This window comes from Strix uralensis, chromosome 2, assembly GCF_047716275.1.
Source record: "Strix uralensis isolate ZFMK-TIS-50842 chromosome 2, bStrUra1, whole genome shotgun sequence".
Taxonomy (NCBI): Eukaryota; Metazoa; Chordata; class Aves; order Strigiformes; family Strigidae; genus Strix; species Strix uralensis.
In genome coordinates, this window is record NC_133973.1 from 7,614,684 (window position 1) to 7,642,674 (window position 27,991).

The 27,991-nt window shown below is 46.9% G+C and overlaps 2 protein-coding genes and 1 non-coding gene across 5 annotated transcripts; 2 read left to right on the top strand and 1 right to left on the bottom strand.

The window, feature by feature from the left end:
- Positions 1 to 1,641: 1,641 nt before the first annotated feature.
- MRPL51 (mitochondrial ribosomal protein L51) lies at positions 1,642 to 2,749 on the bottom strand. The gene is made up of 2 exons (XM_074854251.1): positions 2,097 to 2,749; positions 1,642 to 1,912 (listed from the first exon to the last, which is right to left on the bottom strand). The coding sequence occupies exons 1-2, from the start codon at positions 2,353 to 2,355 to the stop codon at positions 1,716 to 1,718; spliced, it is 456 nt and encodes a 151-aa protein (XP_074710352.1). The 5' UTR covers positions 2,356 to 2,749; the 3' UTR covers positions 1,642 to 1,715.
- NCAPD2 (non-SMC condensin I complex subunit D2) lies at positions 1,886 to 27,988 on the top strand. Of its 3 annotated transcripts, XM_074854148.1 has the most exons (32): positions 1,906 to 2,031; positions 2,699 to 2,788; positions 2,906 to 2,981; positions 3,131 to 3,189; positions 3,642 to 3,823; positions 4,291 to 4,430; positions 4,758 to 4,885; positions 4,970 to 5,093; positions 5,175 to 5,322; positions 5,877 to 6,074; positions 6,599 to 6,733; positions 7,278 to 7,362; positions 7,918 to 8,092; positions 8,356 to 8,477; positions 9,458 to 9,655; positions 11,538 to 11,712; positions 13,345 to 13,429; positions 13,574 to 13,707; positions 15,081 to 15,213; positions 16,925 to 17,009; positions 17,113 to 17,274; positions 17,521 to 17,735; positions 18,934 to 19,045; positions 19,359 to 19,482; positions 19,748 to 19,903; positions 20,123 to 20,300; positions 21,317 to 21,411; positions 24,095 to 24,175; positions 26,860 to 27,046; positions 27,262 to 27,388; positions 27,523 to 27,678; positions 27,856 to 27,988. In XM_074854148.1, exons 1-32 carry the CDS (start codon positions 1,941 to 1,943, stop codon positions 27,936 to 27,938), a joined length of 4,239 nt encoding a protein of 1,412 aa, XP_074710249.1. In that variant the 5' UTR covers positions 1,906 to 1,940; the 3' UTR covers positions 27,939 to 27,988. The 3 variants fall into 3 exon arrangements, with proteins under 3 accessions (XP_074710255.1, XP_074710249.1, XP_074710263.1); XM_074854154.1 differs by lacking the exon at positions 2,699 to 2,788 and having other exon boundaries at positions 1,886 to 2,031; XM_074854162.1 differs by lacking the exons at positions 27,262 to 27,388; positions 27,523 to 27,678; positions 27,856 to 27,988 and adding an exon at positions 26,044 to 26,141 and having other exon boundaries at positions 26,860 to 26,993.
- Positions 3,250 to 3,567, top strand: LOC141940340 (small nucleolar RNA U85). Its single transcript, XR_012627967.1, has one exon. It is a non-coding gene; the product is annotated as a small nucleolar RNA U85 (small nucleolar RNA).
- Positions 27,989 to 27,991: the final 3 nt, after the last annotated feature.

The following is a 27,991-nucleotide window of genomic DNA, read 5'->3' on the forward strand; positions in this document are numbered from 1 at the left end:
GCAGCAGCCCCAACAACAGCTGCACGTTTGGTTTTTTTCCCCTCTAAAAGATTGTGAGAAGCCTGCCAGATCAGAAAGGAGGATTCTTCAATTTGGAATAAAACAGGAGGCAGGAGCATGGAACAAGAAATCTCTCCATATGGCACTGGGTGTGGTGAGTAGGGTGACAAGCAATTGGTTTACATCTACGCTGAACTACCTTTTCCTTTCATAAGGTGATACAGGCCATTAATAAAAGTGTCAGATTTTATAATTAGTAGATACACAAAACAGTTACATTATAAATTACAGCCTGGAAGCCTGTGGCTACAAGGAAAGTGAAGACTTAGTACAGGGTTGTGACTAGAGCCAGGTCATTTGCAGATAGGACTGCCGAGGGTTAAGGAACGCCCTAGCACTAGCCTCAGTGGAACTGAAGGTTTTTAAACTGTACCTTCAGACAAGCTGTGAAGGGACAAGCCACAGAAGAAGCATCAGTGGCTTGGCAACCTTCCCGCCGCAGTTTGAGGACCATTCCAATAACCATTGCAAATAACAGAAGATGGAGCTTGTGGAAGTACTGGCCCACAGAGCCCATGCCAAATTGGTGCTTAGGGACTGAAAGGTGACAAAGGGTGCAAGATACTTTTCTCTGACACTTCTCCAGTTTCTGACATACTCTCAGCCAAGGATTTGATATGTAATAACCCCCGGCTGCTCTCTTCCAGGTGAGCGCTCAGTCTCCACTTGAATCTGTGCCCATTTCCTGAATCCACAACACCTTCTGGCAGGAGTCCCACAGATGTGCCGCCCTGCTCCTGAGAACGTGGACTTCAGCTGCTTGACCAGAGCCTTTGGGTTCACCTTCCTAAGCCTTAGACCTAAAGTTCTTTTCATTCCCTGCCACTTCCAGCCACATGCTTCTGAAGACAGAGTAGCATTGCTCCATAACAAGATACATCAAGTCAGCAGATAACTCCCCAACTACCTAGCAGCCAAATTAACAACTAAGGGAGAAGACAGGCAAACACCTGCTCATCGTAAACACTTTCCTGAAGTATATAATGGTCTTCGTGATGCTGGACTAGAAGGGTGCCAGCTTTGACTCACCCTTATTTCTTCTGTAAAGAAACCAGTAACAGTTGTAGAAAACTAGAAGCTAGAGTTTTTAAAAAACAGTTAAGTACCTGAATTACTTTTGCAAATCCTGACAATTATAAACAAAAGGCCACTTAGTGCCATTAGTATGGGGTTAAGGCATCATCAGTGTGAAAAAGACAAATCCTGTTCTTAGGTTTTGATGCCTTCCAACTAACATTTGGATCATTCGCTCAATCACAGGTGAGTGGAGGACAAGGGGACAAGCAGTGAGCAGGAAGACATACTGGCAGGCACTCTTAGCACTAACTTGAAAATTTAGCTATGAGGAAAAATCTAAGCTGGAGCTTGCTGAAATTGTCAAGTAGGATGTGAGGACCTGGGGCTTGGAGACTGTAAGGATGCTAGAAGCCTGGCCAAAAAACAGGACTCTCAGGTCAAGTTCAAGGATGCAAGCTGGAACAGATGTCTGTGAGAAGTATGTCAGAAATGATCGAGGGGGCAGAACTTTGCGGCTGGGCCAGAAATCCCCAGCGAAGGTTGCAGAAAGCGCTAGGAACCCAATTGTGTGAAAGCTGGCTTTATTCTGACCGCGATGCCACAGAATCATGCTCCACAGGCTGAGCCCACGGTTGCTCCTAACGGTGCTTCCCAGTGCGATTGAAGCGCCTGTACAAGAACCGGATCCTCTTGCTGAGTTTGTGGTAGTCCTCTAGAAACATCCGATTTCCCACCACCTGCTTCTTGCGGATGCACCTCTGCAGCTCATTCCCCCGCCAGCCTCGCAGCCACTTGGGTCCCACGATGAGGTTCTTTGGGTGGATCTGGAAGCCACCTGGGAACGGAACGGCAGAGCAGAGAGGATGAAACCAGGCCCTGGAGGAGGCTGTTCCCAGGGCGGCCGGCCCCCATCCCTGCCGCCCTCTCGCTGCTGGAGGAGCCACTCGCCCGCAGGTGGGTCCAACCTCCGTCTCCTCCTGCCCTGGGGCTGCAGCGGGGAGGGGGGGTGCGCGTCTTACCCAGGATCCCCACGTTGTCGTAAACCCCAAACAAGGCCCGTTTTTCCGTCCACCGATCCACCTGCTTGGGCTTCGGGGGCTCCTTGATGCGGAAGGGCCGGGTGAGCCCTGCCAGGGGCGAGGAGAGGGGCACGGGGAGGCCGGGCCGCACGGGCCCCCAGCGCGCCCCGCCGCCACCGCTAACGCTCCGCTCCGCCCGGAGCGGGGGCGCGGCCCAGCCCAGCAGGGCTCTCCCCGCCGCCCGCACCAGCGCCGTCATTGGGGTGACCCCGCGGGAGGTTCCCCCGCCGCTGCCGGGAGAGGAGGTGCCGCCGGGCCGCCCGCCCCGTGTGCTCCCGCCCCGCCCTTCCCGGTCGCGGTGGCCGTTGGGAAGCGGAAGGCCGCGGTCGTGACGTCGCGCTAACGGTCGAGGAGGGCAGGGGAGCCTGTGATTGGGCAGGGCTCTGGCGCGCGGCGGCGCTGATAGGCTGGGGAAAGGGGCGGGGCGAGCGGGGCCCGCGCGCGCTGGTTTGAGTGCTCAGGGCCTGCCCGGGCGGCGGCGGCCGCCTGTGGGGTTATGGTGGGGCTCATGGCGGCGGCCTGGGAGTTCCACCTGCCTTTAGTCCCCACCGACCTGCGGCGCGACGATGGCCGTGGGGGCTACATCGTGCAGAAGGTGCTGTCCGCCCGCGAGCTACCGCCCGCCCTCACAGGTAAGGCCTCCCCCCCTACCCGCACACCCCCCACCCCCCCTCCCCCGCCTGGCGCAGGCCTGCCGCCGACTCACCGTGTGTGTCCCCCACCCCGCTCCTCTCCGTGTTTCCCCGCAGCTTTCCGGACTGCCTTCCGGACGCGGGGCGGGCTGGCGGTGCTGCAGCACTTCGACTCCCTCTACAGTCTGCTCCAGTGAGTACAGAGCGACGAGCGCGGAGCCGGGGACACCGGGAGCAGAGGCGGGTGGAGGAGGGTTGTGGAGAGGCTGGTGCCCCTGGGCGCTCACGCCTCTCCCTGGTGGTGTTTACTCGCTGCCTTCATGCCTTGTCCTTGCCCTGCAGCCACTTCCAAGCTGTGGAGACTGCTGTCAGGGAGGATGGCCTGGAGCTGATGATGCACGGTGGGTATCCGCTGTTTCCAGCTGAAGCAGGAATAAAACAGAGGTTGCTCTTCTTCGGCAGCTCAGTGATGATATAAAGGCTAATGTGACTTGACCAGCTGGGTTGCACCCTCAGCCCATTCCAGTAATACGGGTCTGTAATCTTGGTGGACAACGCTGAGCTGTGCGTGTTCGCTGTAAGGGCAGGCCGACAGAAAATCCCCTTCCCTGCATCCCTGGAAATCTTTGGGACGCATCAGCTCTAAGCAAGTGTTTCTGTGAGCTGACTTGGGGCTGTGGGGATAGGATAAGACAATGTGTCCAAGGTTTGGGTTGTAGGGGGCAGCCCAAGTTACAGCTGGTGAGATGTGAGCACACATCTTTGGTAATCTGATGACTGCTCTGAGTCTCCAAAAGCGAGGATGGATGAGGTGTCTGGCAAGGAGCTCTCACAACTTTCTGTCTCTCTTCAGTGGTGTCCCATCATTCCAAGGAACTTCCTGCCATCTTGGGTGGCTCTGGGCTGAGCCAGGCAGACCGTGCTGCTCACCTCAATGCTCTCAAGATGAACTGCTACTTGCTAACTGGCCTGGTGGATGCCTTTGAAATGGAAACCAGCAGCAGTGCTTTGTTGGAGGTGGATCCTAGTGGGAAGGTAGGTGAGGGGACAGGGGGGAAAACAAGATGATAAAAGTAGAAAGTGTGTAAGCTTGCTGAACTCTGATATCTATCAGGTGTTATAGCTGCGTTTATATAAACACAATGCCAGCAGGAGCAGTGCATAATGGGGAGTACTGGTATTTCTGTGAAACTGTACATGGAAAACAGCCAAAGGGACAATGTGTGTCTAAACATCAGCAGGGACTCAGATGCCCAGGCCTCTTTGTTTCACTCTTCAGTGTTTGGCTGGTACTTAGTGTGCCAGTATTTTCTTAGTGGTCTAATATGACAGCAACAGTCATTTGATGTGGGCATATAAGCTTCTTGTACATCTAACTGTATGTCTCTCAATGCTGTAGAATTTAATAATTTTTTTTTTTTGAGGGAAGCAGGGTGGCAGTGGTGTTCTTTCTTTTGTCAAGCCGCTGATGGATGTATTGCATTGTGTAATCTCCTTTCTAGAACAAGAAGAACCGTACCAAGATCTCTGGATCCTTGTGGGAAGAGGAGAGGGAGCCGCTCTTACGGCTGCTCACGCAGCTGCTGCAGCTGGATCTCCGTCAGCTTTGGGGTGGTTTGGTGGTGGAAGAAGACTTTGTCAGGTGTGGGATGGAGTGGATGTAGAGGTGGAAGGAGTGATGGTGGTTTTCTGGAAGGGGTAGGGTTAAAAGTTAAATTTGGCAGTGAAGTGATATTACAGCCATCAGTGGAGCACAAATCACTGGAAACTGAGGAAAGCATCTTGAGGCAGAAGTGCTGTGTTTAGGAACCACTTCCTTTCCTCATGTAGGCCTCAAATTCAGACGTTTGTTGCTTAGGTTTTTTATGGATACTGGAGAATCTCTCTGGTTTGCCTAGTGCAGTGTTCTGGAATGATGTTAGTGCAAGTTGTGATGGTGAGGTTGACTATCTCTCTTCTGTGGCTTTAGCTTAGTGACAGGAAGCTGCTACCGTATCCTGGAGAATCCAAGTATTGGTCTTCAGAAGTACCGGGCCACGCGGGAGGCTGTGACACATCTGCTTGCTGCAGCTCTGATTCACTACGATCACATGTTCAGTGAGTTCCCGCTCTTCTGCCTTCTTCCTGAAGCCATTCCCAGTTGCTTTCCCTGACTGCTTTCTTCCTTCTTACGTGCGAAAGGTGCCACTCTGAAGATCACACAGATGCTGCAGCACTTTGAACATGTAGCCCCAGTGTTTGCGCAGGCTGTGAGCCTCTGGGCCACAGAGCATGGTCTGAAAAGCCTGGTGGGCGAATTGCTAAGGTGAGAAAAATACCCTGAGGCTTTTTCTGTGCCTTGAAGCAACTTGAGGCACCCTGTTCCTCGTTTCATCTTTCTGTGCAGGGAAATCGGACAGAAACATCAGCAGGATCTGGCTCGTGATGCTTCTGGAGTCAAGGGTTACGCTGTCTTTATAACTGAACTGGCTGAACAGATTCCAGCTCTGGTGTTATCCCACATAAGCGTTCTTCTGCATCACTTGGACGGGGAGGTATGTTTGTGCATTATTACCTGTCCAGAGAAGTCAAGTGGTGGAGGTGCTGCTCTTCAGTTTTTCTGTTGGAAAACACAACCTCTTTCACAGAGATCCAAGCGGCCAAAACCTGCCCTTTGGGAATAAATTCGGCCCTTACTTAAAAGATGCACAGGAAACAGAAACCATGACATCTATTGTTTGGTTGTCACTCCAAGATTAGGGAATGGAAGACTGCTTACTGCTCTGAGATCCCAGCTGTTGTCCCTTGTTCTTCAGTACTTAATGACTTTGTCAGTGTGTTACCTCTTCTTAAACTGCCCTTAAGTCATAAGTGTTTCTCATGTCAGTTCTTGAGTTCTGTGGACCGAGGTGGATAGCAGGGTTGGATTACTCTCCCTTGTAGGCACAGCCATGATCACCCAAGGTTAATACAGAGTCTATAATGGAGAAATTCACTTAAGGGTGGAGTGTGGGACTTAGAAGGCCCAAACTCTGGGCTGTCCTTCCCCTTGGCATATCAAGTCATGTCTCTTTGTCTGTTCCTGGCTCAACAACTCTCCTTTTTGCAGAGTTACATGATGCGAAACGCCATTCTGGCGGCTATGGCAGAAGTGCTGGTGCAGGTGCTGAATGGTGACCAGCTGGAGGAAGCTGCCCGTGGTACTCGGGACCAGTTCCTGAATATGCTGCAGGCCCACGTCTGTGACGTCCACAGCTTTGTGCGCAGCCGCGTGCTGCAGCTTTTCACTCGAATCGTTCAGTGCAAGGTAAGTCTGTGCTAGGGAAATGGTGTTGCCTCAGTTGTCCCTTTCCTGTTGTGTTTTAGAAGGGAATTTCTGTCACCCCGTTCTTTGTTTGCAGAGACTGAAGTTTAACAGAGAAAGGTATTGTCCCTGTGTACTGTGGTGTCTGCGGTTCCTTTTTCCCAAGAGACCAAAGATCCTGGGGGCAAGGGAACTCGGGAACAGAAATTATGTGCTGCCTTTCATTACTGGGACAGACTAGAGGGAAGAGCACAGTACGCAAGCTCTTTTTGGACATTGGTATGGGAAAACATCACCCTCACTAGGTAGACTAAAACTCGACTCAGCAGGACCCTGGATGACCTAATCTAAGTCCTTGCTTTCAACAGAGGTTGAGCCAGAAGACATCCCGAGGTCCCTTCAGACCTAGACTTTTCTATAAATCTATAACCTGTGCCTTTTAGTACATTAATATGGCTGCAGGAAAATAACTTTCCTGACTCTCTAGGCCTTCTTGGTAACTTTTCTGTGTTCTTATTTTGTGCTAGGCCCTGCCTTTGACTCAGTTCCAGTCTGTGGTATCGCTGGCTGTTGGGCGGCTCAAGGACAAATCTGTGATAGTGGTTAAAAATGCAATCCAGGTCCTGGCTGCGTTTTTGTCCAACAATCCCTTCTCCTGCAAGGTAATTCTGACTAGTATGATGGAAATGCTAGGGGTCTGCAGGCTGAATATCTGCAGTGTGCTATAGCCAGGGCAGCAGCCTTTCTGTGTCTTGTGGGAGGGACAACGTTAGTCTTTATTTTAACTCTGCAGTTGGGAGCTTTCTGGTTTTCCCAGATTCAGATCTTGCTCTTCCCTCGCTTGGTGTAATTAGTAGGTATGCTGATGGCCAGGAGGGGTGTGTTTGATTGTGGAAAAACCTGCAGCAGTTTGATTTGGATCCACTGTGGGGTTTCTTTCCTTAGGATCAGAATTAGTCTTTTAGAACATTCTGCACAGAGCTGCAGCTCTTTGTGTTGAACTGCCCCTTCTCCTGAGCTTCTGAGCCTCAGACTGGCAATTTACAGCCATTTCCATTCTAGAAACTACTCCAGTTTCCAAAACCAGGGTTATCTGAGGGGATTGATAACTTAAATCAGGGAGTGGAAGAGAAAGGAGAATTCTCTAGCATTTCAGAAAAAGGAGGATAAGTAGCATATTTCTATTTCTCTTCCTGGCGTCTTCAGCTAAGCTGTACTGACTTGGCTGAACCACTGAAGAAAGAGGTGCAGAAGCTGCAAGAAATGAGGGCCCATGGCAGATCCACAGCAGGTAATTTCCCTTCTTCCTCTTTCCTCTTCCCAGGGCATACCAGGGTTTATTTTTAACCCATCTTAAATTTGCTCCTGGGTTGTGGTGGCTTCATACAGTGGTGTTATAAAAGGACCACATCAATGTCCATATCTAGATCAACAGTCCATTTAGCTAAATACCCTATTTTCAGGGTAAGAAGTGAAAATACTTATGAACACCCTCCCAGATTTCTATTTTCAATTATTCAAGAACTGCTTGAGCCATAATTATTAGTCAGATATTAATTTAAACTTGATTAGCCTTGGACCTGGTGCTGCCTACAAAACAATAAATATCAAATGACGGTTCTCTCTTACCTGTCATTTTTTTACCTTCAGTGGTTTCTTTTTTTATGCCAAAGAGTTCTTGTCTATTCTTACTGCAGTCTGGGTGGGATCAGCAATGGGAATAGTGCCTGCTGGGGGTGGGGAAGTAGAATTCCGAAGTTGCAGATGAGTTTCTCTCCCCATTAGGGTGTCATTTCAGTCTCTGTATTCTTCATTTCCTCTGTTGTTCGGTTGTTTTTTTTAACAGCTCCAGCGATCGGCCCAGAGGAAGAGTGGGAAGCGATGCTGCCAGAAGTTAGGGCTGCCACACAGCAGCTTTTTCAGCCACTGCAGGAAGGGGAAGAGGAGGAGCTGGAAGTTGATGAAACAGTGGAGAGTACACTGGAGCAAATCACTGGGTTGCTGAGGAAGCTGAATTACAGGTAAGAAGGCTCTGTAGTTTGAGAGAGTGTTTACCCCAAGGGATACATCAGTCTCTTGTTCTCTGTTCGAGAAAGGTTTGAGCTCCAGGCTAGAGGGATGATTTCCAGCCATATTACTCTATGGGAAGAGATTGACATGGGCACTCAGCAGAAGATGCTGGCAGGAGCTGCTTTTCCAGGTGTTCAGGGCAAAGTTGAATGGCTTCCCCTTGGCTCTGCCCTAACGGGTTGCTAACGTTCTCCTCGGTGATGTTGTTGTCCAGGAGCGCAGCCCACCTTACGCAGAAGGCCCTGTGTCGCTTCCAAGGGAAGGAGCCCTTCAGTGGCCCTGCAGAGGAAAATGAGGAGGCGACAATCCTGGGTGTTCTGAAGAGACTTTACACAGGTAACTGCTTCAGATCATTCTGTCTCTTCCCCAAGTCCAAGGCGATGCCAGAGCTAGACCAAAACCCTCTGGAATGCCCTGTCCCTCCTTCTGACCTGTGCAACTCAGTCTCTGTGTACTTGACAGCTCATAGAGCTGCACCATCTCTGGATCATTTGCTTGTGTAGTGACGTGGTATTTTGCCTGGATCACATTAGTCGTGTTATTTCATTTCTGATTGGAACAGTTCCATGTTCCCAGTAGAAATGTATTTTTGATGCTTTAACTCTCACATAGTATCTGCTGAAGGGAGTGAAGCCAGTGTTATCCACTCACACCCTCCTGTCCTGTCTGGATTTGTCAGGAGTTCTGCTTCCTGAACAGGTGGTGGCACATAATGCTTACCCTTAGCAGCCTTGACCAAGCATCTGGTTCAAGCAAAGCCTTGCTTATCTGTGGCTCAAGCCTCTGGGCATGTTTTTAAGACTTCACATGCTTTATCTCCGATGTTGATTCAGAATAAGGTTTCCTAGCCAATCCCCTGGAGCTCGTTTCTTTCAAAACTCTGCCATCTAAAAATCTCAACTTTATCAACTCTCCACACTTGCACAAACTTTGCTAGGGAGTGGTAGTGTTTGTCTTCTCCCTACTCTGCCCCAATTCCCTTTTAGGGCCTCATCCATCTTTGGGGAGCTCTCAGGTTCAGATTAACCCCTTCAGCATTTTAATGGAGTTTACCCCAACTGGACCATGCCTTTCTCCACCCGTGGATGAAGTTGGTATTTCCGTGGTACGTCACACTGTAGTACTGGAACTTGCTCTGCAGCATGCTGAGATTTTGTCTTTGTAGCTAAGACTGGTGGCAGACTTTGGATTTTTGTCTTCTGGCTCTTGGAAGGTGTCACTGTGGGGTGGAGAGAGAAGGGTTAAAAGGACCTGGACCTTGCTTGTTTCTCTCATACCTTCAGTACTGCTCACAAACAAGTGTTCATGCTGTGCAGGTTCGTGCCCAGGTGAGAACAGTGAGGATCCTCCACGTGACAAGACTGAAGAAGTTGTGCTAGAAGAGCAACAGCAAACAGAGCTGGTCAAACAGAAGATGTTGGTGCAATACCTGCAAGATGCTTACAACTTCTCAGCGAAAATCACAGAAGCCCTGAGCCTGATCAGCAAGATGATGTATGAAAACTGTGTCTCAGGTGTGTGAAATAACCATGGGGCCCTTTCTCTCCCATTTAGCATTTCCAGATCTTTCCCCTTGCTGGAGAGGAGACGTGGGAGTGGCAGAGGGCAAGGGGAAAAGGTTGGAGGAGCTGCTCTCCACTGAGCAGATATCCCAGGCACTTCCAGGATCTTAGAAAAGCAACCAACATCTAAATGGATGTCGTGAAAGGGTTGTGTTAGGGCATTATCAGGCTTTTTAGGAATCTTGTTTTTAAATATCAAGGTTGAAAATGTTTTCAAAAGCCAGGTGACCAAAACTACTTAATTCACAGAAGCTGCCCCACCTCCTGTGGAAGGCGGGATATAGGTTTGTCATCTCAGCTGAAGCTCTCCCAAAGGAGGCATGGCCAGTGAAGCTGGGTTCTGTTACCTCTTCAGTGCCCTCGTGAAGCTTCAGGTGTTATGCTGGCCACAAGATGGGAACTGAGCAGCTTCTCGTCCACCTCACCTTTCCTTAAACTTTGTTCTGTAGCTAAAAGTGATCCTGATCAACGGGTTCTATGGCCTGGTCCTCTTCAGTGCTGTAGTGAAGGGTGGTGATGAGTAGGCCTTTGAGCTAATTCAGCTATTCATATTTAATATTAGAACTACTGCAACCAGTTAGACTTTTTAAGTGCTTATCCTAAATCAGCACCCCCAGTGGGGCTGGGGCATAGAGGAGGACAGCTCCCTTCTCCCCATTCCTCCCTGGCACATCCACTTGCGTGGGTCTGGGCACCACAGTGCTTCATGCAAGCACTTCTGAGGTTCCACCTGTAGTAAGAACTCGTACATTACCTGCGGTGAGTGTGTGGGCTTCCCCAGCAAGGTCTGGATGTCATTAGCTATTTGAATGCACAAAAATGAACTCCTGAGTTCAGCGTCTTTACAGGTCATTTGAAGCTCAAGGCTGAGAGGGTGCCCCTCACCTGATAGTTAAACACCTGGGTTTTTTTCTGTTTGATTTGTTGTTTTTTTAATGGCTGTGCAGATTTTACTAACTTTCCACCTCCCCGTTCTATGCTGTAGTGTAAGGAAGGCAAGTTGAGTGTCTGCACAGCTGACACATTTTGAGATGTTCTCTCCATTTAGAGACAGTATGCTGCTGGGTGAGGGAGTGGTGATAAGGCATGTGTGTGCTCAGATTTAGTTTTTTTTTTAATTAAAGATTTCATTTTATTTTTTCTTTTGCAAATATGTATCTTCTGGTGTTACTGGGGGCAGGGGAAGCATACCAGCTTGTCTGATCCAGGATCTTTATTCAGATTTATAAGCTGGGGCTTATACTGGTGTAAGCTCCCACTTAACCAGAGGTCAGACTCTATGAATTGTTCATGTACAGTGCCTCTAACCGTTACTGTGGCTCTCTTGTGAATGCTCTCTAACTTAATGTTTTTTCTTGTCTTATGAGCAGAAGACTGGGCAGTATATTTTGGGAGCACTCAAGCTGGAATTAAATACCTTATTCCTTTACCCATTTATACATCAAATAGCTTAGTTCCTCTGGTTACAGCATTGCACTGGGACTTACATTCAGCGGCTCTTGTCTGCTGTCACCATGAGATTTTTTTTTTTTTTTTCCAAAGCTACTGTTGCCCAGAACAGAATTTTGTTCTTTCTCAAACATGGGCTCTGTACTGCTCTTCTAAATGTATCCCATTAGATTTAGCTGTAATCTTGTTCACCTATGCCTGTTTCCTCCAGGACATTTACATCTTTGTACTAGTGGCTCCATTCTGACTCTGCAGACAGTAGCAGTGACCTTAGATGCTTGTAGGGCTTGCTGTGAGAGCAGTACACCTGTGAATTTGTTTTAATGGCCTCTTTAAGGAGGATTAGGAAAGAACTGCACTAAGGCAACTGTTCTTCTCTCTGCAGTGGTGCAGGAAGCCATTGAGTTCTTTGTGACAGTCTCAAAGTTTGGTGTGCCCCAGGCACTGCTCGGAGTCCGCAGGATGCTCCCCCTCATATGGTCAAAAGACCCCGCTATTAAGGCAGCTGTGCTGAATGCCTACAGGCAGCTCTATCTGAATCCCAGCGGGGATTCTGAGAGGTATGGCTCTTCCTAAACAGAAGGGTTTTTTCTCTTACTTTCCTTTTTTCCTCCCCCCACCCCCCCCCTCCCTCCTTCCCCCCACCCCATTTCTCTTTTGGGGAGCTCTTTTGGGGAGCTGTTAGTAACAGGGTGTGGACAGGAAGAGAAATCAAAGTCGCCATGCTTCATGCTGAGCTGAAACATAAGTTACATGTCTGATTATCCCAGTTTTCCTACTGCTGAGCTTCTGCTCTTGGTTTGTCATAGTGTTCATGTGTAGGAAATTAATGCAGCAAAACTCCATGTGAGACCTTGTGGAATTAAACTGTTAGCAGGCACTCACAATGTTCTCATAAATTCCACTCTCATGCAAAGCACTGAAGCAAGATACACGTGCCCAAATTATCTGGGTAGGGTCCTTATGTGATAGGGAACAAGGGGTGTCTGTTATGAATTTTGTCTTGTCAGCAGGATTCTTGATTGGCAGCAACGAACTGATTTTTTTGGACGGCTATTTCAACCCGTTTGGGAGTCAGCTGTTGTTACAGAGCCATCCCACGTCTAAGAGTCTTGCATGCTTCACCTTCAGTGGGCAAAGTTGTTGCCCAGTGTCTCTTCCCCCATTTTGGGTTTCTTATGGCTGTGATTGCTCATCCTCTTGGGATAAGAGGAATGCTGTACAGTGTGGTCTAAAGTTGGAGCTATTTTTCTCTTACCAGAGCTCAGGTTTTTTGCTGACAAGCCACGCATGCTGTGGCCTTATCTGAGTGTAGGCATTCTACTTCTGATCTACACAACACATTCCTCAGTGTTTACTGGTTTTCTTACTGTGAGTTGTGTCCTTGATTGTTCAATACACACTGTTTCTTTATCCCTCACACTGTACAAGGTTAGTTGCTACTATTATCGTTTGGGTGCTTTCACACACATTTCTATTTGTATTTCTCTCAGACCGATCTTATGTGGTTCTGTAACAAATCTCTACACGTGGCAGATGAGAGGATGTTAATGGGGTCTTTGTTGCTGATCCTCATTGAAGATTCAGGGATGGGAACAGGGTACCACGTGCATGCTTGTTTCTTCCACACTAGACTAGCTGTGTCTCCTCTTTGCTGTGGCACTTGCTCTTTTTTCTTAGCACTTGCCCACGTGTAAATCCTGTTCGATACACGCTCGCTAAGATAAGTGTGATCCCTGGTGAGATGCACCGTACTTCACCCTCATTTGTACCATCAGGGCAATAAAAAGCATCCACTGCTTCTAGTTTCTTCTTCATAGTATTGTCTGGAGACAACTCCGGCAGTTTGAGCTCTGGCATTATTTGTTCATAGAGAGATTTTCCGTTTGTTATGTTCTAGGGAACAGTACTTCGACTTGTGGTTGAGTGTCTCTTGCTGGGTCTCTGAGCACAGGGAGGAGCAACGGTGCACAAGGCAGTAGACTTTTGAGTCCATGTCATGCTCACGAGCTCGGTGACTTAGAGAACTCCAGCTTGTGGAGGGGGAAGTTTTCCTGTTCCCAGGGATCAGCTCTGTTATCTAACAGATGTCCTCAGCTCTCTGAATAGGAGAGTAATTGTGACAGTTGATTTTTCTTTTTCTTTACTTTTTTTTTTTTTTTCTCTTCCTTTTTGTTTTTCCCCCTTCAAAGGGCCAGGGCCCAGGGCCTGGTGCATTCTCTCTCTCTCATCATGGTGGATGCATCACTAGGAACGATACAGTGCTTAGAAGAAATAGTGAGTACTTGTCTTGCCTGGGTTTGAATTGTATTTGTGATCTTAGAGGTCTGTTGTATTAAAATAGTAGTCATTGCCGTTAATGTCTTTGAAGTCCATCCTCCTCTGCCTCTCCCTACTTGCTTTATTGCATTTCTTTTCCAGATCTCGGAGTTTGTGGAGAAGGATGAAATAAAGCCTGCTGTGATCCAGCTGCTTTGGGAGCGATTCACAGAAAAATCTCAGTGCTCGTCGCTAGAACGACGTGCTGCTGTGATGCTGCTGGGGATGATGGCACGGTGAGCCCAGGGCCTGGTTTAATCCTGTGAGTGGGAGGATGTCCAGGGAGTTGATTTTTATTGAAGAACTGTGGGTGCTGCATCAGCTGGTCATTTGTTTTGCAGCTTCAGAAATAGTAACCATGTCATGGGGTAACAAAGCCTGAAGTTAAACATAGTTGTGGTGGGTCCCACCAGTAGAGTCTCTGAGTATGACAACGTTACTTTCTTTGTATTCTGAGTGTCCGTTTCTCCTCAGAGCTTACCATGTCACAGCTCTGCAGCTTTGTCTGTGTTTGGACAAGAACAGTGAGAAGCTGCTGAGCAGAGGTGTCTGGAGCTTTTAGCATGAAGGGAAATGAATCTGCTTCCCTTCCGGGGCGCAAAAAGAGTGTAATTGCACTGTAAGGTTTTCATTTTCTGTTTCCCAACCCAGTAACCCTTTGGCATTTAGCTTACCTGCCGATTTCTTCTTGCTCTTCCTACTTCAGTCCTTCATCAGTCAAAAATAGGCCTGCCTAATGGTGATCTTAAACTTCTGGGCTCTGGAGCTTCAGCCAGTTCCTCAATTTGAGTATTAGATATTCCTTACAAGTTATTTCTACTGCCCCATCCCATGTGCTCATGGCAGAATTGTGGACATCGTCTCAAAATTAATATCCTTCCCTAAAATCATGTGATTTAAAGAAAACTCTAGGTTTCCAGGGTATCCCATAAGATTCTGTGTTGAGTCCATGGGTATGTGCGTGTGTGAAATAAGAACAGCATTGCCTTCTTTGCAGATGTGCTAAGGGAGGTGATTTTGCTTATGTCCTATAGATTCTCTTTTTAAATACATTAGATTCTGTTCTTGCCTTCTTCACCCAGTTAGTTCCATGTTCTTCAGATCAGGCCTGGTCTGAAGAATATACAGTTCTACCTTTCACAGTTAGAGCAGGGGGGGTGGGCATGGGTTTTGGGGATTTTTTTATTGTTGTGTTGTTTTGTTTCCCACGGTAGGGGAGGAAGTGGCACATGTCACCAGTCCTGAGCTGCTGGACTCTTTTCTATTTTGCAACATTTTTCTTTGTCTTTAAGTTTTGCTCCTTTCTGATAAGAAAGAAGAGTCAATAATCTTCTTTCTTTACAAAGAGACAGTGTGCCCAGTGTTGTTCACTTTGGAGAACCTCATCTCTTAGTGGAGTGTGGATTATACTGGGTTGTGTGGAATATTGCTTGCTGCTCCTATAGCTGTATATTGAGTCATTGGCTGAATTCTTTTTTTTTTTTTTTTCCCCTCTTACTTAAACCACTGCCTTCCACAAGGCACAAGGAGTATTTCTCTTGGTTATCCATTCTTGTGTAAACTTTGAGCAGCAACTCGTGTAATACCCCCCATGCCTTCCATTCCATAGAAGGAAGCCAGAGATCATAGGTAGCAACCTGGATGTCTTGGTGACAGTAGGGCTGCCTGAGAAGCTATGTGAAGACTATCGCCTGGCTCAAGAAGTATGCAATGCCATCTCCAGACTGGCCTGTAACCCTAAGGTAAGACTCTTAGTTTGTTCTTGAGGTCAGGGGGAAAATGGTTTGTATTGAGAAGAGAGAAAAGTGATTAAATTTTTACCAATTTTGAAATTAAGTAGGTTGAGACCATTCAGCAGCACTGTCTGGAAAGCTTAGCACACATCAGTGATCATGTAATAAAAGAATCTTCATTAGGCAACAGGCTGAATTCAATTACTAAAGAGTTCAGTGCACAAGAAAATCTGTTTTTCTTTCAATTCTATTCCACAGACTCCCAGTTCTAAACTGATTTGTGTTTCTTCAACCATGAAGCCCTTTCCTCTACTGATGTTTTCTGGTGTTGTGATTCTTTTGCCCTCCCTATTAATTGATATTTGGGAGTTGTCAGCTGTATAGCTGAATATAAAACATGAAAGGTTTTCAAACCTGTCCATGTTGTACTTATGACAACATGACAGTCAATGGCTTCTTTGTCTGGGGAATAATTTATACTTTTTTTTCATTCACTTGGGGGAAAAAGAAAAACCTCTTTTGTTTTTTGGCTCAAGTATTTAGGGCATTTTGGTGCAGGAGTTCCAGCGTGAAAGCATCCCTCCTTCACACAGCACCATCATTCTGTTTGCCCCTTCTACTGGGGACGTTACTGCAGGACCTTCATGAATTAATGTGTATCATGACATTCATAAATGTTCTGAAGACAGTTGTAATTCAATTTTAGGCTGACTTAACTCTGCAGTTGTTTGTATGTGAGAAGGGACAATACTGAGCTGTAGATATTTGAATGACAGTGGTAACTCCTCTTTCCCCTCTGCGCTCAACCAGAAATTCAGTACAGAGAGTAGAATTGTAGTGAATTGAGAAATTCTCTTTCCAGATACTGAAAGCTGCTAAATCCTCAAGCAGTAGCTTGTTTTGGTCAAGTATATATTGATCAAGCAGACACAGATGTGCTGGGGTATCTCAGGCGTTGTCATACTTGGTTTAGTAGTACTCTGGGTTATATTATTCCCAACCTAAAATGTGCTGGGACTGATACAGCATATGTGCAATAGCCTAAGTGCGAGGTGTTGTTGGATCCAGAGCTATCCTCTGTTATTTTTACTGATGATATTTTGCTTTTAAACAAAACCTCATGGTTCTGGAGTACCCCCAGGCGAGGGCATCTAGCTAACTTACTGTTGATAACTCTGAAGATACTCTAAAAGTTTCCCCCTTTAGAGCATCTTTAGGGAAATGCGTTGTGGATAATGAGTAAATAATATCATATTTAAAAAGAGTCATTTTGAGATTTCAAAAGAGTTTGGTTTAAGATTAAAGCAGCGGAACTGTCTGGGTTGACCTGGGATCATCATTTGGCCAAGCTTTAAATGATCCCAATGCTGCCATCATGCCTTCAAAAGTGACAGTAATGTCCCCACCATGGGCCTAGTGTGGGTTTGACTAGCATTGTGTACACAGAATCATCAAGGTTGGAAAAGACCTTGAAGATCCTCCAGTCCAACCATTAACCTCACACTGACCGTTCTCAACTCCACCAGATCCCTCAGCCTGGGTCAGCCCGACTCTTCAACCCCTCCAGGGATGGGGACTCCACCACTGCCCTGGGCAGCCCATTCCAGTGCCCAACAACCCCTTCTGCAAAGAAATACTTCCTGATATCTGGTCTATCTACACAGGAAGGGCGAGGGGGATCTTTTACATGGTAGGAGTAACTCATCTGTTCTCTCTGCAGCCAGCACTAGGGAAGAACAACGCACCTTTTCGGCTGCCACAGAACCACATGCTCTTTGATTGCCTGAGTGAGACTGTGAGTAAAGGTGAGCTCAAGTCAGCAGTAGGTTTGGAGGGGATGGAGTCGGGCTGTGAGACAGCCTGTGTTGTCGCTGGTGTGTGTGGTACATCGCTCCGTCTTCTTGTCAGGCTTTGGCCAGCCGAGTGCTCACTGGATTCCCTTCATGGAGGCGGCAGTAACGCTCATCTACCAGCTAGCAGAAGGGGCAGAGGAGATATGTGCTCACATCCTGCAGGTGTGCAGTCAGCAAGCTCTGGACAAACTGCAGGAGGCTGACAGGCAGAAAGCTGGTAAGGAAAAAAGCTGGTGCAAGAAAACCTGTACCTGTGGTTTCTAGCACTGCGATTGGGTGGCCTAGAGTAACTGCAGGAGGAGAACAGAGCTGAGGTGCTAGTGGAGGTGTTTGCATGGAAGGGTGCAAGTGCTCTGAAGGAGTCTGTGGAATATGGAGATGGGTTACACAGTGAGACTTGGCAGTAACTGATGGGGGAAGAGGTCTAGATCAACCCTGAACTGTAGTAATTTTTCTCCACTAGATCCAGGGGTTTCTCCCAGCAGAGTCTCTGATGGTGCTAGCAGTCTCCCCACATTTCTGCTGGTGCATCTCGTGTCCCTTGTGGGACAGGTGGCACTGCAGCAAGTAGCATATTTGGAAGTGTCAGTGAGTGCAGAGCTACGTCGACGCCGTATCCTCAGAGAGGAGAAGACCAAGAAGCGTTCTGGCAGCAGCGTGAAGAAGCAGAGACCCCAGGTGAGAACTGAGGGGTTTTTTCCTACGGGCAGCTCTTCTAGTGTCCCAGCTTAACGGCCACAGCAAACTTCTGGAGAATGCACTCCTGAGGATGCATGAAGTCTGGGTAATGCATGCTCTGGGAATAGAAATAGACATGTTGGTCGGGATTGACAGGGAGAGCTGAGGTCCTCGAATGACCCTGTTCAATAAAACTCCCACACTGGTCTTGCATTTTGAACAGACAGAAGAGAAGGAATGAAGAGTGATGTCCTGGCCGTACTTATCTTCCTGCTTCAGGCAAACATTTCCTTTCCACTCATTACCTCCTTTCTTACTAGTGCAATCTATTGCAATTGCTGCTACTGGTGAAGAACACCCATTTGTGCCCTGAGTTTTGGAAAAGGGCTTCTGGAACCTTGGTCTATAGGGCTTGAGGGGTCCTATCCTCTCACGGGTAGTAACGATGAAAGCTTAATAGAAGCCTTCTTAATAGGATCTGTATGATAGAAATACCCTGTTTGGTTAGGTCTACCTCAGAACATTTTCCAGAGTGTAGTGAGGCTGACTTTCTTGGCTGAGAATAGAGGAAAAATATGTGTCCCTAGGTATCCAGTCTCTATTTAGACACCTACACTGCTATGTCCAGAGAAATTTGTTGTTCATTTCCTCATCTGCCCTGCTTATCGGTATCACTACCATTTCCCACACAAAGGAGGTTACTGTGAGACTTTCCAAGAAGCAGCAGTTGGATGCAGATTTCATCCCTGTGCAACGCCCACGTCTCTTTTCTTCCCTTGTGTTGCTTTTGCCTTGTTATAAGGTTTCCCATAATCTTGCTCACAAGACCAGCAGTTCAGAGGCCACTCTGAACTTCTTGCTTTTTAGATGTATACATGTCCCTTAAGTTGTGCCGGACTCGGGCGTTGGTGCTGGATGTGTCCTATGTGTGTCTCAGCTTAGTAACTTCAGTAGCTTTAGGCTTTCTTTTCAGTGGTGTTCTGTGACACTTGGACTGGCAAATCCTGGACTACCCTTCACAGCTTCATTCAGTTCTCAGGGAAAAATGGGTTATAAAACTCACCATAAGTCTGTTGTTCTCAACTCTAGTCACGCTGCTGGTAACATGCATGCACCCCTCACCTGAGAGAAGAGTACTTCATATAGGAAGGGGCTGTAGTTGCCTGTCATCTTTTTTACAGTCTTCCTTTCTGCACAGAGCATGGGAAAAGAGACCACTATGGAGGAGGAGCTGGGCCTCGTGGGAGCCTCGGCTGATGACGCAGAGGCTGAGCTCATCCGCAGTATTTGTGAGACAGAACTTCTAGATGGTAAGTGTGGCTGCCGCTGAGGAGCACTGCCTCCATTTGCCTGTGTGAAAGAACAGGTACAGCGGGTAACAGATCCAGAAGGAGGAAGGCTGTTTCCTTCAGAAGGAAATGCTGTAATTTTTTGTCCAGTGTCAGCCTTTGTGTAGGCTGGCTGTTTCTTTGCTCTGCCTCTCTGGAGGTGGTTTTTCAGTGGTGGAAGTGAGTCAACCAGTTTCTGTAGTTTGCAGGAGTTCTGGGATAGACTGAGTAATTGTTCTTGAAGGGATGCACAAACAGTGCTCTCATACTTGCTGTTTTTGTCCCCACTCTCTAGGGAAGCACCTGTTCTCTGCCTTTGTTCCACTGGTGCTCAAGATCTGCAACAACCCTGGGCTCTACAATGATTCGGTGCTCTCGGCTGCTGCAGCTCTGACTCTTGGCAAATTCTGCATGATCAGGTAATGCCTAGCTGTGCCAGTGTTCTCTGCCCAGCCTTCCTTGTACAAGCAAATCACAGAATCATCTAGGTTGGAACAGACTTTGAAGATCATCTAGTCCAACCATAAACCTAACACTGACTGTTAAATGTTAAATGTTGCAACTCCTTTCCTGTGGAGTGCACAAACACAAAAGAGTGTTCATAGATATTTTTTTTTAAGCTCTACTCTCTGAGAGGTGGGATTTTGGTATCTATGTCTTCTTTTCTGTACCTTATCTTGTCAGCTCTGAGTTCTGTGACTCCCACTTGCGCCTGCTGTTCACTATGATGGAGAAGTCCTCTTTGCCTGCTGTGAGATCCAACCTCGTTATTGCAGCAGGAGATCTGGCTATCCGTTTCCCCAACCTGGTGGAGCCTTGGGCATCGCATCTCTATGCCAGGTAATGCTACGCTCAGTGCTGGGAGAGGACAGGTGATGAGAGCTCTGTGGAAGGGTGACACTGGACCTCGGGAAGGTGAGAATAACTCAGGAAACCAAATTTGAAGGTGTTGATGAAGGGAGACAATAGACCTGGGCTGTGGAGTAGGCTGTCATGGATATCAGTACCTTAGAGATACTCACTCAGCTGCTTTCTGTGATAACTATATGCTTTTATCAGGTTGCGGGACCCCTGCCCGAGCGTGAGGCAAACGGCTGGACTGGTGATGACTCATCTTATCCTCAAAGACATGGTAAAGGTGAAGGGCCAAGTGAGCGAAATGGCAACTCTGCTTATAGACCCAGAGGAGGCAATCGTGGGAGTGGCTCAGAACTTTTTCAGTGAACTCTCCAACAAGGCAAGTGGATGCTCAGGAACCTTAGTTCACAGGAGTGGGGAAGGGCTGGTGGAGACTGGGTCAATGACTGAAGAGTTTTGTCTGGAGAAGGTGTGTCTGTTCCTCTTTGTTGCCTGAGTGAGGGTAGATAAAGGAACTTTTGCAACACGAGTTTTGTTTCGACCCTGATGTTGCTGAATTTGGCCTCATCCATTCACATCGGAAGGCAGGCACCAAACGAGTGCCCCGTCCCTTTGCTTTCTTGTAGACGCCTAGCACAGGGTAGGGAACAGTTTTCTGCAATTTAGGCCTGACAACAGAGTTCCCTGACCCTCCTATGGCTCAGGCAGTGCATCATTTCTGAAACCTTTCAAAGTTGTTGGCTATGTGACACTGAGATATTTGAACTGAAGCAGGTGCAGCCCAAGCAGGTAAGCACAGTAGCAGCATTACCCCCTGTACACTGTTTGAAATTCACTTCTGAGTTTGAGATTTACTGCCTGAGAAGCTGCTGTGATACTGGGGCTTTACTATCTTGGCTTGCTCTGTTAAAACCAGAGTCATCCACCTGACTGCACTGACTTTCTACCTTTGCGGTGTCTATGACAAAACCACATAAAAGCAATGGGAAAGGGGATCTGGACTGGGCCTTTTCAGGCAAGGTGGGAGGCAGTTCCTTGAGCTGAACTGCTGCTTAAGTTTCCTTTATCAGAAAGCTTTTGTGTTGGGTTGTGACAAGATTGAAAAGCAAAGAAACTGCATCCAAATCTGCCAAAGAGGAGAGCTGTTGCAAACCAAGGGTTGCAGTTGTTGTTAGCTTGTTGGTTGTTTGGTTTTTTTCCTCCCTTAGCTTCAGCCAAGTAGTCCTGGATAGGTTTATCTGGCTGTGTACGGCTTGTTTCAAAAGGCTGATGTTTTCAGCTAGTAGATTTGGGGTGGGGAGAAAGGAGGTAATTTTAAATGGGCAACTGATTTGGCTTGGCTCGAGCTGTCCTTCATAATTCTGTATCTCATATAGAACTTTGTATTCTGCACAGGGTAATGCCATCTATAACCTGCTTCCAGACATAATCAGTCATCTCTCAGATCCGAACTGCAGCATAGAAGAAGAATCCTTCCACACTATTATGAGGTATTCTGGGGTTAAAAAAATCTCTTTTGACCAAGACTATATTTATGCAAGGAGGGTGACAGATCCAGGGAAGAGAAACTAGTGACACATGCAAAATGCTTTTTCAGTTGTTCTTGATCTGGCTTTCTCAGTCTGCATCTGAAATGGAGTCATGCTGAGGGGAATCAATTCTAAAGCCACATAGCTGGGGGTGAGGAGAGACTCCACAAAGAGTTTCCACTAGCTCATTCAAAATTACTTTCCCCTAGAAAATGAAAACAGTTGGTTTTGTGCATGGGAATGTGGATATACAACATTAGGATAACACAACAGATTTTAAAGACTCTGCTGCCTTTCTCATTTTGGTGACCTACTGGATTTTTGTAAGGAATTTTAGTAAAGCTGTAGTTAAAGTAACAGGTTTGGGTTTGGGGTTTTTTGCTTTGGTTTCTTTTTTTCAAGAAAGCCTTACTCCATAGTATAGAGACATATTGGAATATTTCAGTCTGAGGGTATGGGTTGCTCATAGACAGCACAAGCAATGTGTTTAGTGGTAAATTACATAAATTTTCCTCTCATATCTGAAACTTAACCATATGAGGGTTTTTCTGAGTTGCCTGGGTCCCTGTGGATTACAGAGGGGAGTGTTGGACATAACAGAAGTACTGCTGTTGCTGAAGGGAACAATAAAATCTTCAGTGATTTTTCTACTAGCCTTTCTGTCCATGAGAATCCAGTGCATTTAGGAAGAGGGGTGAAATTTTGGACAGGTAGGAATTACAAGGCACAGAAAAAGTCTGTTGGTGAGGCTGAAATTAAGACTGAAAATTATGGCTGCTAAAGTCAATGGATGTTTTGTTTCAGCTTTCAGTAAGGAGGGTAATGAGAAATACAGCATGTGGCTACTGACAGCACATGTAGAAGGGGAAGTTAGTGTCTGAAGTAGAAGCAAACCATCACAGAGAAAAAAAAGGCAGCATGTATAAAAAGAATGGGACGTAACTTTGGAATTTTCAGTACAATTTTTAATAAATGTCAAGCTGGAGGTGTTACCACAGACCTAGAGAGTAAGTGTCACACTTGCATTAAAGTGTGATTAGTGTGATTGACAGCTATAGATGGACTTTTCTGATTTCCAGCAACACACAGGGAGAGAACTGGAGGTGCCTGGCAAATCAGAGAAAAGGCAGTATTGATTTAACAAAGTAGATAGGTATCAAATTAGTCTAAAGCTAATTCATTTTAAAGACCTGATCATCAGTCAGCACACCACATCGTATCCTTTAAATGGGGGAAAAAAGGAAATAGTGGTTGAAACTGAACTGTTTCCCCATGTAGCACTATACAAAATGCTTACATTGTGGAGAGGATCTGGCTTAACTCAGAAGCTGGTGGACAAAAGCACAGGCTGGGAAGGAAGCAGTGGCTTATGCTCCAGGGATACTTGCCAAAGTGGAGAATAGGGGTGTGTAAAAAAGATAGGGGTAGTGGGGGGAGCATCCCTGTTAAAAGGACTAACTCATGGAGAATGAGAGTGTTACAGGAATAACTGAGATGAAAACTAGCAAAACAAAGTGTAAGGTTAAATGTTGAGAAATTGTTTAACCTCCGCCGTAAAGCTATGGCTAAAGTTAGAGGTGTGTTCCACTTGCTATTTTAGCAGTCAAGTTATTTCTGGTTTATGTGTAGGGAGGCATTGGTAGTGCTGGTGAGACCTTGCACGAATGCTGCTGTGGTTCCAGTCACTTAAGTTAGAGAAAGATGAATTGATGTTGGAACAAATGCAAAGGGAGGACTCTTGAGGATATGTTCTCTGTTCCATATCTTAGAAAAGAAGCTTGGTATGGTGGATGTAGACATAACAAAGATGTGCTCAGAGACATCAAGGCCAGTGGCAACCTGACTGAGCTTAAGTTAACAGAAATGTTGGTACAAGAAAAACAGAGGCCAGAAGGACCTTCTTAATAAATAGAAGTTATTCAGTGATTTCTATGAGGAAGTACTTAACTGAGTTAAAGTCCATGTGTCTCTATTCCTCAAGAAGCTAAGAAAAACATGGGATCAGCATTTAAGCATTTAAGTTCTGTTAGATTTTGTTCCCACTTTAGTGCAAAGTAATTGTATTGATCCAAAAATCCAGCAATACACCTTCAGCAAATTATTAATGAAAAAGTTACAAGAATGGTTTTGAAGGGGAAAAAAAAAAAAGTACTGCATGCCACCCCACTCCCCTCAAGGTCTGCTTGTCAGACATACTAGTCTGCCAGTGCAACTTGGGAAGTGAGGAAATTGTCTGGAGGTGTTGTATGCTCTTAAAGCTGGGTGGAAGGAGTGGATCAGAAGTCAGCACTGCAGGCTTTTCGGTGTCCCTCCTACTCAGACCCTGCACAGACATTAGCACTTCTCGCTTCAGATCTGCAAGGGTCTTTGCTTTAGCTGGATTTCTTCATTTCATCCTAGGCAGGTGCAGTTTTCATTATATGTTACATCATAGCAGCTGTCCTCCAACAGCGACTGTCATTACTATTTGAAATATATATATATTTATAGCTTCTCCTGAACCAAGTCTAAGACATGCAGAGCTCTCTTTTCTTCTTTTGGAGGCCCATCCAGTTGACCCCTGGGTAGGATAGCTGCAGGCATCCCATGGTGTAGGCAGAAATGGGGTTTCCTCCCTCAACTTCACCATTTTTTCCCTTTGCAGACATCTCTTCTCATATATTACAAAAGACAGACAGACAGAGAGCTTGGTGGAGAAACTTTGTCAACGATTCCGGACTGCCAGGTGGGTTGTAATCCTAATTTTCCTGACAAGTAAGTCTGCTTCTTGGGAATTGTTAGAAGAAACTAGCTTGTTATACGGTGGTTCTAACAGGTTCCCATCATATTCTTCACGTGGCAAAGTGACAAATGCTGACATAACCTGGATTAGGTCCCTTTTTCTTTTATTTTTTTTTCTTCCCTCTATCTTCCTCCTAAAAGTACATGAATAAATACGTATAAACTAGGGCTTCTGGTTTTATTAGACTGTGACTGGCCCCTCTCCCTTCCCTGCTTTCTTAGGGCAATTTAGATCTTCATTACAGCTGAGCAGGGAGACATCCCACGTGTGGGTTTTATGCACCTTTGTGGTCCTTCTCCACAGGCTTTTCCCTTGCACCGGGGCTTTGAGCAACCTGGTCTCGTGGAAGGTGTCCCTGCCCATGGCAGGGGGGTTGGAACTAGATGACCTTTAAGGTCCCTTCCAACCCAAACCATTCTATGATCTCAGCTTAGGAAATCAGCGCGTTCAACTGAGAAGTTGGGATCTCCCCTGCAGTCCTGTCTGGGACAAGCTCAACTATCTAGCTGATACAGGCCTATCCTTGTTCTGAGTGCATGGGCTCAGTACTAACTCTATGCCTGGGACTCCGTTTTCTCATTCAAGGGCTTGTGCCCCTACACACTTAAGCCTTTGCTCTGCTCTGTCTGCAAGATGTGTGTGCCTTGCCCCTGGTGCTAATGACAGTATATAGTGCAGGACCCATGCCTTGAATCTGGGATTATTTTTTTTTTCCAAGAAGAAAGATAGTAGAAATGTATCTGCCTCTCTGTCCTGTACTTTCAATGATATCTTGATTTTACCTTCCACTGGATTTCATGCATCTGGCCTTCCTCCATTCCTGTGGTTTTTCTTCTCCATCGTTGTGGCTTTGCCCTTGAGGTTTAAGCTGTGTCTGCTTATCTTGGCCATTCCTACACGGTGCCTGGGCATGTGACCTGCTCAGCTGCCTCAGGGAGTTGCATATTCCCTAGAAATATTTGGATTTTGTTTCCTGAGCTGGAGTGGCGAGTGGCCCGTCTCTCCAAAATTGCCTCCCAAGAACACTGGTGAGCTCTTCACACCACATTTGTAAAGAGCAATCTGCATGTAAGCCATGTCTGGCCTTTACTAAAATGCCCTAATATTTCCGTACCACCAAGATGATGAGTTTAATGCACACTAGTGGTAATGCCAGACCCTCACTCCAGGCTAAAACAGGAGCTTATCAGAAAAGATTTTGCAGCCGCCGCCACCACGCTCCTCAGCATTTCTGGAGTTCTAAACGTAGCAATGTGCCAGGTATCGTTCAGACTTTAAATGTGGAAACACCTGGATGCTGCAGCTTTGTTCTCCACCTGTCTGCGTTTGGACAGTGCATTCTAAGAAAGTATACGTAGGACAGACTTCTGGCCCTCTGCTTTGTATATGTTAATGACAGGGGCTTCAGCTGAGCTTTTTTCCCTCATTCCATCACAGTGAGCTACATTAAGGATGTTAGCTTGCTGCTTTTTGGTTTTTTGCCTTTTTTTTTTCCCCAATAACTTGCTGGAATTTGAATGTAGTCCTCCTTTGATACAGCAGTTTTTATTTGTTGACTTAATGAAAATGGCCTTCTTTATGTAACTGGCCAGAAGAGAGAACATCAAATACAGCTTCTGCTTGAGACTATCTCAAACATGCAAAAATGAGCAGCCACGTTTTTTTTTATTATTCAGTTGAAATAAGGCCCTTCAAGAGGAGTCCTCACCTCACTGAGTGTATTTTTTCCTCATAACGAGCAATAACTTCTCACACTTTTTGAACAAGTGACTGTGTTCTTCAACACTGAAGCCTTCATGTTTTTCTGACAGACATGAAGTCAGTGTCTTTGGAATCCAGTGGTGGTTGTATCAGCACTAGCGTGGCCAGCAGGGACAGGGAAGGGATCTTACCCCTGTACTCAGCACTGGTGAGGCCGCACCTCGATTACTGGGTTCAGTTTTGGGCCCCTCACTACAAAAAGGACATTGAATGTCTCGAGCGTGTCCAGAGAAGGGCAACGAAGCTGGTGCAGGGTCTGGAGCACAGGTCTGATGGGGAGCGGCTGAGGGAACTGGGGAGGTTTAGTCTGGAGAAGAGGAGGCTGAGGGGAGACCTCATTGCCCTCTACAACTACCTGAAAGGAGGGTGCAGAGAGCTGGGGATGAGTCTCTTGAACCAAGGAACAAGCGCCAGGACAAGAGGGAATGACCTCAAGCTGCGCCAGGGCAGGGTCAGACTGGCTCTTAGGAAGTATTTCTTTGCAGAAGGGGTTGTTGGGCGTTGGAATGGGCTGCCCAGGGCAGGGGTGGAGTCCCCATCCCTGGAGGGGTTGAAGAGTCGGGTTGACCCAGCGCTGAGGGATCTGGTGGAGTTGAGAATGGTCAGTGTGAGGTTAATGGTTGGACTGGATGATCTTCAAGGTCTTTTCCAACTAAGATGATTATGTAATTCTGATTCTGTTGTGTATGGTATGGCACAGCACTCAGTGCCTGACCTGTAACACAACAACCTGAATCTCATGTTGTGCAGGGCAAAAGCACCTGCAGGAAACGCTTTATTCTCATGTGCTGTAGTTCTAGGTAGCACATGCTCATCCTTACACACCCTTTTTTGTAAGATCTAATGGCAATCTCTGTCTTTCCCAGAACTGAGCGTCAGTATCGGGATCTGTCCTACTGCCTTACTCTGCTTCCCCTCTCGGATCGGGGCCTTCACAAGCTGCAGGACAACTTTGACTGCTTTGCAGACAAGCTCCAAGACCCAGCCGTCTATGGTTATTTTCAAGCTGTGCTGGCTCGATTCCACAGAGCAGGTGGCAAACTGGAGACTAAAGTAAGGATGGGGGGCAAGTGTCCAGGCCAGGAAAACAATAGCTTTTTACACACGGTGATTGGAAAGCCCTGCAGTTCTCCATTTTAAGCAGGCTACTCCTCACCCCCAACAGCATAAGAGAACTTGATGGCAATCTGCTATGGATATAACATTTCTCTCTCCTCTCTCCCCACCTTCTCTCTCTCTTCCCCTCCACTGTGTTACATCTCCCTCAGGCTCTGGCTGAAGAGCTGGAGCAGAAGCTGTCTGCCTGCCGTAACCGAGGGCTGGATTCAGCAGAGACGTGCCAGGAAGGCAGCGGAACTCCAGTGCCAGAGCCGGCCAAGCAGAAACCAACAGGAAGTACGTTCCTTTTGTGAGACTGCAGCCTTCCCCCTGATCCTGCAGTCCAGCAGAGACACCTAGAGACTTTTCCTCACCCTTACAGACAGAATGGCTGCTACCTTTCTCTTTTTTTCTTCTTTTTTTCTTGGCAGGTTCACGCCGCCGGCCCCTGAGCACAGCCAACAGGGATGAAGATTTTGTCACACCTCAGCCTCGCAGCCTCCGAAACCAGAAGCATGCCAAAAAGCACCCTCCACCCAAAAAAGCTATTATTGCCTTCTCCAGTGATGAGAACAGCTCTGAGGACGGTAAGGCATAGTACAGGTACGTTCAAAAGGTGAAAGAAGAGAAGTGGAGAAAGACTATAGGTCCTTTGATAATGGGCAGGCAGTGTGTAGGGCTTCAGAGCGCTGCCTAAGCTGCCTGCAGATTCCTCTGTTCAGCACTCCACTGCCTTGGTTATTCACACATTTTACTCTCTCTAGAGCTATCAGCAGAATTAAGAGAGGAGGAAACCCCCACCAAAACAACTCCCATCACCAGATCTTCAGCCCGCCGGCTGCGCTGAGGGAACCATCTGCCACTGTCTTTAACTAAAAATAAAACTCACTTTATGCAGCA

Excerpts from the sequence above, each read along its gene's own strand:
- MRPL51 (XM_074854251.1), bottom strand. The coding sequence starts at position 2,355 with ATGACGGCGCTGGTGCGGGCGGCGGGGAGAGCCCTGCTGGGCTGGGCC. Across the intron at positions 1,913-2,096 it reads CGACAACGTGGGGATCCTGG|GTGGCTTCCAGATCCACCCA; the intron begins GTAAGACGCGCA and ends TTCCGTTCCCAG.
- NCAPD2 (XM_074854148.1), top strand. The coding sequence starts at position 1,941 with ATGAAACCAGGCCCTGGAGGAGGCTGTTCCCAGGGCGGCCGGCCCCCA. Across the intron at positions 7,363-7,917 it reads CCATGGCAGATCCACAGCAG|CTCCAGCGATCGGCCCAGAG; the intron begins GTAATTTCCCTT and ends TTTTTTTAACAG. Across the intron at positions 27,679-27,855 it reads TGAGAACAGCTCTGAGGACG|AGCTATCAGCAGAATTAAGA; the intron begins GTAAGGCATAGT and ends TACTCTCTCTAG.